This window comes from Macaca thibetana, chromosome 15 (genome assembly GCF_024542745.1).
Source record: "Macaca thibetana thibetana isolate TM-01 chromosome 15, ASM2454274v1, whole genome shotgun sequence".
NCBI classification, from domain to species: Eukaryota; Metazoa; Chordata; class Mammalia; order Primates; family Cercopithecidae; genus Macaca; species Macaca thibetana.
Window position 1 is genome coordinate 110,280,141 of NC_065592.1, and position 11,195 is coordinate 110,291,335.

General features: G+C 63.8%; 1 protein-coding gene across 1 annotated transcript; it reads right to left on the reverse strand.

Annotated features, from left to right (window-relative positions):
- Positions 1-5,374: 5,374 nt before the first annotated feature.
- On the reverse strand, positions 5,375-10,929 carry TEKT4 (tektin 4). The gene is made up of 6 exons (XM_050760535.1): positions 10,152-10,929; positions 8,640-8,710; positions 8,125-8,268; positions 7,238-7,460; positions 6,476-6,630; positions 5,375-5,651 (listed from the first exon to the last, which is right to left on the reverse strand). Exons 1-6 carry the CDS (start codon positions 10,683-10,685, stop codon positions 5,435-5,437), a joined length of 1,344 nt encoding a protein of 447 aa, XP_050616492.1. The 5' UTR covers positions 10,686-10,929; the 3' UTR covers positions 5,375-5,434.
- Positions 10,930-11,195: the final 266 nt, after the last annotated feature.

Genomic DNA, 11,195 nt, shown 5'->3' on the forward strand with positions numbered 1-11,195 from the left:
CATAAAACAAAAACCAGTATGTATCTTGAAAGAGAATTTAGAAGAATATATTTTTAAATTAACTTGAGACAAAGAAGGGCTCTTAAACCAAGATAGAAATCTCCCGAATTTTTCCAATGTACTTATTTGACAACCTAAAATATCTGTAAATTATTTTCTGGCAAATAAATTCAAAAAACAAAGTTGAAGGGTGAAATAGACTGGGGAAAGAAACCTTCTCAATGCCTTTGAAAGATAAAATGTTAATATCCATAACACCCACAAAGCTTTCCAAAACTGGTTTTAAAAAAGGGCCCCCCACCCCTCCCCGCGCATCCGCAGCCATCCGGGCCGGGACCCGCCACCCTGCGCCGCCGCCCCGGTGCCTTGACCCGCCAGGGCCCCGTTCCCCGGCCCACGTGTGCCCGGCCCGGCTGCTGGGTGGGGCTGGGACTACGCAGGCCCCGCGGGCTGGGAGGGCGCCGGGTTCGTCGCGCGAAATGCCACCCAGCCTGACCCGAGGCGGCCCAGAGGGGACGCACCGCGGCTCCCGGCCCGCCGCCCCCTCCCGCTTAGCGGCCGGGAAGCGACACGCGCTGCTTTGGCCCTTGCTGGAGCTGCGAGGGGCACGGGGGGCGGGGCGGGGCGGGGAGGGGCGGGGCACGGGGGGCGTGGCGGGGCGTGGCGGGCGCGGGGCGTGGCGGGGGGCGGGCGCGGGGCACGGGGGGCGGGGCGGGGCGGGGAGGGGGGGGCACGGGGGCGGGGCGGGGCACGGGGCGGGGGTGGCACGGGGGGCGGGCGCGGGGCACGGGGGCGGGGCGGGGCACGGGGGGGGTGGGGCGGGGCGGGCGCGGGGCGTGGCGTGGCACGGGGGGGGGCGGGGGGGCGCGGGGCGTGGCGTGGCACGGGGGGCGGGCGCGGGGCGGGGCACGGGGGCGGGCGCGGGGCGGGGCACGGGGCGGGGCCGGGGGCGGGGCGTGGGACGGGGCCGGGGAGCCCCAAGCAGACCCTCACTTACCTGAAACCGGCTCCTCAACGGCCGCCGCCCGCCTTTCCTTTTAGGGCCTGACTCCCGCCCTTCGTGTCCTACACCCTGTGTGCCCCTGGTGCGGGTGGGGACACCACGGCCCAAGCAGCTGGCCCCATTCGTGATCCGGGAGCCTGGTGCCAGCGAGACCTGGGATTTCCGGTCTGGCTGGTCTTGGGCCCCGCGGAGCCAGGTTGATGCCCCTCGCCTCCCCCCCAGGCCCTCGGATGCCCAGAACCTGTAGGCCGCACCGTGGACTTATTCTTAACCGAGGGCGTGCTGGGGGCACCCTGATGTGGCACCAAATGAAATGAACAAAGCTCCACAGTCCACAGGTCCCCCATCTGTCCCATCCCCCGGACTCCCACGGCCAGCGTTTCCCCCGGGGTAGACAGCACCGGTGGTGTTCAGTACGCCACAAGAGACACAAATGAACACGCCTTCTCAGCCCCGCCAGCACTTCTACCCTAGCCGGGCCCAGCCCACGAGCAGTGCAGCCTCCAGCCCCTGCCCGCCCTGGCCCAGCTGCCCATGTCTACCCTGCTGGATCCCTGGACGGGGATGTAGTACAGCGGTACAGGTTCAGCAGTACCCTGTGCAGCCAGGAGCCCCAGGCCTCTATCCAGGTGCAAGCCCTACAGAATTTGGGATCTATGCTGGCACCTACTATCCAGCCCAAGGGGTACAGCGGTTTCCCATTTGCGTGGCCCGCCCCCTCCCCTCCCCAGGGGTGCTGGGCACTGGGGGAGGAGCCTTGGCAAGCCCTTCCCTCCCTGGGCACCAGACCTTGGGCTTCTGGATGCCTGGGTTCAAGTATCTAGTTTTTCCTGTGGAAGATGTTTGGGATGTTCCCAGAAAATGGGGAGGGCCCTGGGGGGTCAGGATTGTATTACTAATCCCAGAAAGTCTGGGGTTCCATTTTTAGCGCAAGGCAGGCAACCCATGTGCCCCAGGCCAGCGGCCAGCCTGTGTGGGAGAGGGGAGTGGGGGCCTGAAGGAGTGAGGATCCTATTACCGCAGCCTCCCCTGCAGCCAGCCAGGATGGCTGGTGTGGGCTGGACAGCAGGTACTACACTAGGGGCACTGGCGCCGACCTTGAGCCATGCATCTGATGCCTGTGAGAGTGATTTCTAGGAACCACTGCACGTGGGGGCAGATGAGGGAACCCCGACATGGGACAGCCGAGGGTGACCCCAACACGGAGGGGGCCAGCTGTGTCCAGGCTCCACTGGATTCCGCAGAGGACAGAACACAGTGCTGACTGTAGGATGTGGGGTCACTGAGGGTTAGGATAGGCTGGGGTTGGGAGAGGGCCATGGTGCAGCAGCTGGGTCACATCCCACCTGCACCCCTCAGATGGCAGGACCTGGTCCTCTCCATTCCCACCCCGACCCGGTCAGTAACAGCCACAGGCCAGCAGCCCCTAGCAACCCCTCCCTCCCTGAACTGCAGAGGATGGGACGTACCACAGTCTCTTCCAGGCAAGAGCTGCTGTAGCTTTCTTTATCCTTGTGCTAGAAGCCCAGGGTGGCTGGGATGTGGGCCCACTGTGGGGAGAGGGGCCTGAGAACAGTCCAGGGTGGGTGTCCACCTTCCTGCCCACTGTGGAGGCCTGAATCACCCCCAGTCACTCTCCCAATCCCCAGGAGCTCAGGGGCTTCCTGGAGCAAGCCACAGCTGATCTCCACCATGGGTAGGAGCTCCAGGCCAGGTCAACAGGGACTCCACAGAGGGGCCTGTGGGTTAGCAGCAGCTACTGGCGTCCAGATGGCCTCAGGGGTGGGGGTTAGACAGTCTGGAGGTCAGCAGGGAATTCAGCATGAGGTGGCCCTTAGGGTTCTGGCCCAGCAGCCCCAGGGGATGGCTCTGCACCGAGTCATGAAGCTTGCAGGCCGGGGCATTGGCCTCTCTCTAGCTGGGAGTGACGTCCATCACTGCTGTCATTAGCCTTCCCTCAATCAACCTGTCCCTGGGGTGGGAGCACAGTGGGTTCTGGAACCCTCAGGTCTCGGTTTTCCCTGCTGTAAAATGCACGTGATAGTGAGGCTGTCATGAGGCCTGAAGGAGTTAAAATCTGCCATGTGCTCAGGATGGCACCTAGCTCGGCACCTCCCAGCCTGGTGCCACCATCTGGCATCAGAGATGCAACACTTCTCCCAGACCCCCTCCCCTGGAACCCCCTGCACTCAGCTCTCCATCAGCCACCACCTCCAGGGTGGGACAAGGAGGCCCTGCACCTGATGGGGACCCAACAGCGCTGGGCAGCGCCACCTGGGTCTGGGCGATAATGGGAGCCTGAGTGTGGGGCCTGCATGGAGGGAGCCGTTGTCTCTTGGGCCTCTTAATGGCTACTTCCCTAGAGTCCAGAGAAGCGCTGCTGCTCAAGGGGGGACAGCGCCAGCAGCTCCCTCTGGGGCTGGAGTGGGCACAGCATGGGGGTGCCTTGCCCCCACCCACCTCCCATGAAGGTTCCTGGCTCTCCTGGGGGACTCCTCGCTACAGTGCTGAGGCTGACCCCGGGGCTGACCAGGCCCAGGATGGTGTTGGACCCCCTGCATCCCCCTGCAGCAGGCAGGGAGGGCTCTGCAGCCATCACCCACACACATCTGACCGCTCCCTGACCGTCGTTTCCAGGGTGGCAGGGAGTGAAGTCCCCACCCAATAACCTCCCCCAGTTCAGGGGCCTTTGCGTTCACCAGCAGCTGCCTCACTCCAGGTTTCCCCTGTGCTGGGGGTGATTGCAGGGAGATGATTCTTTGGTGTTCCCTGGGCAGGTCATTGCCTCAGCCCCTGCCTGGTGTCCTGGAGCAGCTTGGAGAAGTTACATGAACAGGAAACTAACTGTCTGCAGGTGAGACTTGGCTGCTGTGTCCCGCTGCCTCTGCTGCTGGCTGTCAAAGCCCCATGGTAACAGCATCCAGGGCAAATTTAAATGGCACCCCAGAGAATAAGAGTGGGCCTGGGTATCACTGTCGTGACTGGTGGCTTGCGACAAGTAGCGTGGCTTCCGTGGTGATGGGAGGTGTCATTTCCCCTGAATCTGCACTGAAGAGAAGGTCCTGGAGCTTTCGGGCCCACCCTCCAGGGTCTGGGTCTGTGTCCCTGGGAGTGGCCAGGTGGGCAGAAGAATCCTCGCTGCCCGGCAGTCAGGTTTGGAGCTGGGGAGGGCTGGGCCCAGTTAGCAATGAGCTTATCGCGGTGAACCAGAGCTCAAGATAAAGCGAGAGGCCCAGCCCAGACACCTCCTTCCCTGGTCCCAGCCCCTGTGCCTTGGCCTGTGTGGTGGAAGCCAGGCTGTCTCCTCCAGGAAGCCCTCCCTGCCCTGCCTGCTCACACACAACCTCTCCCAGATTTCTCCCCATCCAGGCTAAGTAGGATTCCCAAGAAGGCTCCACCCCCAGGCAACTGCCTGCAGTCAACATTGTCACCTCCCCCAGTGAACGGCAGTGGTGTTTTTCCTCTTCAGCAGTGGCATCTGGAGGGGTCTCAGCAGGTGGGGAAGAGCGGTCTGAGTTAGCCCCACGTGAAAGGCAGCGGATGCCTCTCCTCCCAGCAACCCCCAGCAGCAGCTTCCACCTGCTGACCCTACCCAGCTCACAGAACTGCCCAACTAGGTGTCCTTGTGGTTGATTGGGGGGAGGGGCTGTTACCTCCCAGTCCCCTCCAGGCTGAGACAAGAGCCCTGTGGGCCTGGATCTTGGAGATGGGACTCCCACCCACATGCTCTCTGGGGGGGTCCATCCTGGGGGGTGCAGAAGGGAGCTCCATGTACCCCTGGCGATCTGTCCATCTGAGCCTCAGGGGTCCTGGGCACTGAGCTGGGCTGGTCTGGGCTGGGCTGAGCTGGGGTATGCACCGTCATTGGGGACAGAGAGGGGATGCTGAAGCAGGTGCTTCTGGGTGGCGCCTGCCTGGAGGATCACCCCAGCAGGTGCACCCAGCAGCTGGATGAGCCTCTAGTAGAGAAAGTGCCCTGTCCGGGGGGTATGTGAGCTGAGGCTGGGGGCCTGGAGGTGCAGGGGGAGGAGTTGGGGAGATGCAGAGGTCCGAAAGATGTCCCAAGGCTGTAAGACCCCGGTGAAGGAATGGAAGAGCCAGCACTGGTGGGGAAGTGGGGAGGGGGAGCTGGATGGCCTGGCTCTGGGCTGGACACATGGTCTGCGCCCACACCTGAGCTGTGCTGTGGAGCCCCAGTCCCCACCTGGGCACGTCCTGTCCTCTGAGGCACAGGGATTCCTGGTCCTCGGCTCTAACCCCTCATCTCCCACCATTGGGATGATGAGTCCGTAGGCAGAGCCAGCCTCACAGGGGACCCAAAGGCCAGTTCAGACGGACAGCAAGTCGAGGTCCCACCGGGCACACACACTGTGCAGAAAGCTAACGTGCTGTTTATTTGGGGACTTGGCGGGGAAGCACCGTGGCAGCGGCTCACTGGTAACCAGCCAACTGCAGGATGGTGGGGTAGCGAGTACGATGGGCCATGCACTTCTGGCGGTCGATGAAGAGACTGTTGGTCATGGCAGTGATGTCCTTCTCCAGGCTCATGTGGGTGTCCTCGAGGTTGCGCAGGGACTGCTCTGCTTCTAGAAGCTTCTCCCGCAGCGCTGCGAGGGACATGTTCAGTTCCTCCACCTCGCTCACCAGCCTGGGGGTGTTGGGGAGTATGAGCTGGGGCTGGGGAGGGCAGAAGTATGCACCTTCTGGGGTGCAAGGAACCCAAAACTCCCAATGGGAGCTGGCAGGAGGTCCTGGGAAGACTCCGTGAAAGGACCCCTAAGGGAACCCCACCAGGAAAGCGGCTCTAGGGCAGAGCACAAATTATGAGGGTCCTCCCAAGGAGCGCGGGCGAGTGCGAATGAGTGACCCGCATGCGGTCTCGACCCTGGCAGGACAGGACTGGCCCTCAGCCCACCAGGCTCGGTTCTTTCCATTTCTGATGTTTAACGGAGGGAGGCCCCCAGTTCCTTGAAGGAACTGAGGGGCAGGGAAGAAAGGTACTTAGGCTCAGCAGGGGCCACTGGGCATCCGTTAACAAGGGAAACAAAAGGACGGCCCATCTATGCCTGGAGCCCGAGCGTAGGTCATACTTTCCACCAGAGGTGTGGACAGCACCCTCAGGGCAGCAGGGAACGGCCCTGCCTGGCTTCTCTGGCCCTGTGGCCTCCTGGAGCTCACCTTGTCTTCAGGAGCTTCCTCCCGGGAAGATGAGGCAGCACAGGGTGCGGTGAGACCACGTGGGCACAGGTCCCTGGCACTGGGAGCCCCCCACCCATCACCTGCCCAGGGTCATGTCCATGTCTGTGTGTTTAAGGTGTGCTTGCGCGTGGCCCCAAAGTCTCCCTCCCCTCTTAGCACCTGTGGGGATGTGTGTGGGGGGGGTTGGGGTGTTTATTGGAGGCTGAGATCAGAGAGTAGCAGGGAGGTGGTGGACCGGGCCACCTGGGACTGCCTCAGAGGCACAGGCAGCACCTGAACTGGGCTGCATCGCGGCACAGCTCCACGTTGGGCCGGTGTGAGCGCAGGTACAGCCGGGTCTGGGCCACGCGCAGAGGGGCCTCCTTGTCTTTGATGGCCTGCTTCAGTGCCGCCACGTTGTGCTCCTGATCTGTGATTTCCCGCAGCGTCTGCAGACAGGACAGTGCCCTTGGGCCTGTGCCCTCATGCCCGGGCATATGGAATGCCGATACCAGGCTGGTCCTGCCCAGGTCCTGGGGCTGTGTCCAGACGGCAGTCCTGACCAGTGGCCCCAGGGAGGCATGAATGAAGGAACAATGTGCACGGGGCCCCAGCGGGCTCTATAAGAGTCAGGCAGCCTGTTGCCCCTTAGCTCTGGTCCAAGAACTACCATCCTTGGTGGTCACCAGGACCCGAACCCTGCTCAAGGACTGGGCACTCAGAGGCGGTAAAGGCCACGCTGAGACCCTAGATCAGAGCCCTGCCTGCCAGGCTAGGACTCTCGGGGACCCCTGGGAGGTCAGTGCTCCCCAGATCACCTGCTGCCTCCATCCTCCCCACAGCTCCTCCTGTTTAGTCATGGGGGTGGCAACACCCGCCCATCATACCCAGTGTCGCCTGGTTTTACACAGGTTTATGGAGAGGTGGCACTTGCTTCTGGGGTCCCTCGGGGTAAGTGGGGCAGAGGAGAGCGGTGCTGAAGGCCCAGGCCAGGTGATGCGGGGGCAGAGTGGTGGGCAGGCGCGGGAGCCGTCTTGGGGGTTCAGGGCGCCCCACCTTGTGCAGGTGCTGCTGCAGCTTGTGCCGCGCGTCCTCCAGCTCCTCGCAGCGGCGCCCGAAGGCCAGGTTCACAGCGTCGCACTGCAGCCGCAGGTCCTCGGAGGTGTCGCGAAGGATGCAGTCCACCAGCACCCGCAGGTTGGCCGAGGCCAGGCGCTCGCGCTGGGCGCGGCACAGATTGTCCTGCGTGAACTTGGCCCAGGTCTCCGGGGTGGAGGCGCTGCGGGTTGGGGGACAGCCAGGGGATGGGGGGAGGCTCTGCCAAAGGCCGGGGGTCCTGCCGCGCCCCCATGCCTTGTCCGCGCCCCGTGCTCCTGGAGGACCCGCATGGACTCCGATGCACCCCGTGCAGCCCCACGAAGCCCAGTCCCCCAGGCTCCCTGTCCCCGAGTGCCCCCCGGCCCACAACTCCCCTGAGTCCCCCCACACCCTACCCACTTCGGGCGCTTAGTCCCCTCGCGTCCCCGCGATCCCGTTCCCAGCACCGCCGCCCCCGAGGCCGCCTCTGCAGCACCTCCGGCCCCCGAAGCCCCCCTTCCCTAGTACCCGGCGCCCGGGTCCCCTCCCTGCGCCCGGGAGTTTGCTGCGCTCCAGTGGGCGGTGGTCGCGCGCCCTCTGCTGGCCGTGGACGGAAACGCAGTCCTGCCGGCGCCTGGGGCTGACCCACCCCACCCTGTGCTGTCTCCCCGCGACCTGGCTGTGCACGCGCTGCGCACTTGAGGGGGTCTTGCTCGCTTGCTCATGCCCGGGTAGAAAGTTTCCCAAGTACCCTCGGGGGCGAGGGCCTCTGGGCCAGGCTGGGGGAAGCAGCCCCGCTGAGGCCCCCAGGTGGAGGGAGGCAAGTCCACAGCCAGGGCAAGCGCGGGGTCAGAGCTGGGGCCCACCTCTCTTGGAAGGCGGTGGAGTGAGGATGAGCCTGCACCTGGGTGCTCTGGCTGTGGTAGCGCCCGCAGGTCTCATCGATGTTGTAGGCCTCCACCTTGTCCGACCAGTCCATCTCGCAGGTCTCCTTGCGCTCCCGGTTCAGTCTGGGGCGAGGTGGGGCAAGGCCTTGGTATGTGCCCAGGGAGGGCCCTGCTGGGGACTGTCCCTGCTGCAGGCTGGGCCCCAGTGCCCGCTTCAGGAGGGAACTCTGGGCCAGCCTGTCCTGGGTGGCCCTCATGCTCAGCAGTGACCAGGAGCAGCCGCCCAGACTGGGAGGCTGCAGAGCAGATGTGGGACTGGGCTCTGGCCACTCAACCTCAGGCTGGGCCGGAACCTCCCCCACCCAGCCCTGCGCTCCCACTGTGACCTGGGGCAGCCCCTGCCCTGGGCCTCAGGGTCCTGTCGTTCAATGCCTTGCCCCAGGACCAGCCGTGGGTGGGGTCAGGAGTCATCCCTTGGGCAGCCCTCGACCCACCGGATCTGGCTCACAGCTTGCATGATGGTTCTCTTCAGCAGCTCCTGAATGTTCCGGATGAGCTCGGCTTCCTGAGGAAGGAGACGCCCTGAGCACCAGAGCCAGTCCCTGGCGAGGATCCCAGCAGGCCCAGCTGCTGCCGGCCTTGGTCAACACCTGAGCCACCAGAAGGAGCTGAGTGCCGGGGCCTGAGCTCTGACTGTGCAAGTTCTGCTGTCTCACTGGGTTTATCTTGGGCTTTTGGGCATCCTCCTTGGTGAGTTGTAAGTGGGGTGTTTTCCTCCAGGGCCTTCCATGGGCTGCTGGGAAGGTCCCTCAGCGGCAGTTCCCACGCCCCAGGCTTTAGGAGTCATCACTGCTGCTCCCTCAGTGCACCCAGGAACATTGGCCTGCCCCTGGTGCCTGAACAGCCCCTGAGGAACCAAACTCTAGGGGCCTAGATGCCTGCCCAGGCTGCCCCTCAGGGATCTGTGCTGGGAAAGGCCATGCTCACAGCAAGAACAGGAGGAGGATCCTGTGTTTCTTCTTACTGCCTGGCCAGTTTAATTTTCTGTGTGTAGGAACAAGCCTTTTCCCTGTGATTGGGGTCTTTGCCTTGACCACCGGCTACCTCCGTGTGTGCCAGGGCCCGAGTCCTGCGCCCCTCTGTCCCTGGGTTTGCCTCTTCCTGCACTGTCAGTGTCTCCATTACTGGGCAGGTGCCCTTGGTGCGGGCAGAGGGTTTGCGGGAGCTGTAGGAGTTCTTGAGGCACTGAGAGGGTGCAGGGGGAGGGGCCTGGGGAAGGGAGGGAGGAGGGAAGGCATGAAGGGAGGGATGAACTCAAGGGTTCTTGCCTGAGCTTGGGGGTGTGGCAGGAGAACGCTGCCCCCACCCCACATCTTTCATGAATGTCTACGGGCTTGCAGTGGTTCTCAGGGAGGCCCCAGGCTCTGAGAGGTCAGAGAATTCTCCAGAGCCAGCATCAGGGCCTTGACTGAGTTACTTTCTCACCCTATGAGGCTGCCCCACAGACAAGCTGGGCTGGATTCGGAAGTTACAGGGGACACGGAGGAGAGGGGACCTACGGGTGCAGATCTTTGTGGCCTGGGCTCTGTATAGGATGAATGGGAGCGGGGGCTCCCAGCCCACCCCACCCTAGCTGTCCACACCCGCAGTGCTAGCTCAGGCCTGGGTTTCCACCTGGGGAACAACTGTCCCAGCCAGCTATGGTCTTTGGGGAGGTGCCTTGTGGCTCAGTTCAGGGAGCCCAGGGTGAGGATGACTGTGCCAGCACTCGAAGGGATTGGAGGACAAAGCCCAGAAGAGGAACAACTGCTTGGGAGTCAGGGGCCCTCCAGGGCAAAGCTGCCTCCTGGTCTGCCACTAAGGGGCCAGATTTCGGGACTCAGGGTTCCGAAGTGCAGAGGGCTGGGCTCCCGCATGCCTGCAGCAGCCACCTGGCTTGTCCACATGAACTGCCGGGCCCCTCCTCTCTGCGCCCACAAGTCCCGGCCACCCAAGGCTGCTGGCACCTTCAGCAATTCCGTCTCCACATAGTCGCGCACGAGGTTGGGGTGCTGGCGGCGCTCACGACACTGCAGGTTGTCAGTGGCGATGGAGAAGGGCACCTCCGTGGCGTCCAGGGCGCGCTCCAGCCGCTGCTTCTGGGCCAGCAGCAGGTCGGTCTCCGCAGCCAGCGCTTCCACCTCGCGCTGCAGCTCGGACTTCCAGCCGTGCATGTCCTGCAGTCGCTCGCCAACCCTGCGCGTGGAGTCTTGCTGCGTGCGCTGCGCCAGCGCCTGGGTCTCCGATGCCAGCTGCTGGCTCTCATGCCGCTGCCGCTCCGACTGGTCGCGGTCGGCGAAGGCCTGGTGGTAGCGAGCATAGCAGTTCTGGAACCACTCCTCCAGCAGGTACTTGGCGGTGCGGAAGCCTGCGGTGGCCAGCCCGGAGGACGTGTAGGCGCCTGTGTTGCGGGCCACCTCGTACTCTTTGGCGGGCAGCTCGCAGGGCGGCACTGTCTGTGGGGCCGGCTCTTTGGTTAGGAGTACGTCCGTCTGTGCCATGGTGCCAGCCGCCCACCAGGGCCAGGGGAGTGAGGGGTGTGGCTAGCCGGTTGCGATCAGCCCAGTGCGGTCAGCGGGGCAGCTCCAGCGGCTCAGTCCCAGAGCAGGACGCGGCTCCCAGTCGCCTGGGTGACACTGTCAACCAAGAGCTTCCTGTTGCTAAGAAACGGGATCCCTTCTCCAGTGGCTGGGGGAGGAGGCATTCAGGGTGGCAGGCAGAACTGCCCTCTTAAAGGGCCAGGCAGCCCCAGCCCCACCATCCCTGTCCCCGCCTCGGGGCAATCAGCAGTGGCCAAGGGTTCTTGTCACTTAGAGGATCCTGGGGCCAGCCTGTCGCCAGCCTCTGTGTCCCACCCTTAGGGTTTAGGGTGTGGGTGGGGACCTGCTGCCCTAGCCCCTTCCTTGGTCCATCCATTTGTTCCTGGTTTGGCTCTCTGAACCCGTCCTGTGGGCAGCTCAAGGTGAAAAAGACAGAGGAGGCTCTGCCCACCTGCAGCCCCCTCAGGGCAC

Excerpts from the sequence above, each read along its gene's own strand:
- TEKT4 (XM_050760535.1), bottom strand. The coding sequence starts at position 10,685 with ATGGCACAGACGGACGTACTCCTAACCAAAGAGCCGGCCCCACAGACA. Across the intron at positions 7,461-8,124 it reads TCCACCGCCTTCCAAGAGAG|CGCCTCCACCCCGGAGACCT; the intron begins GTGGGCCCCAGC and ends CCCAACCCGCAG. Across the intron at positions 6,631-7,237 it reads TGCAGCAGCACCTGCACAAG|ACGCTGCGGGAAATCACAGA; the intron begins GTGGGGCGCCCT and ends TCCTGTCTGCAG.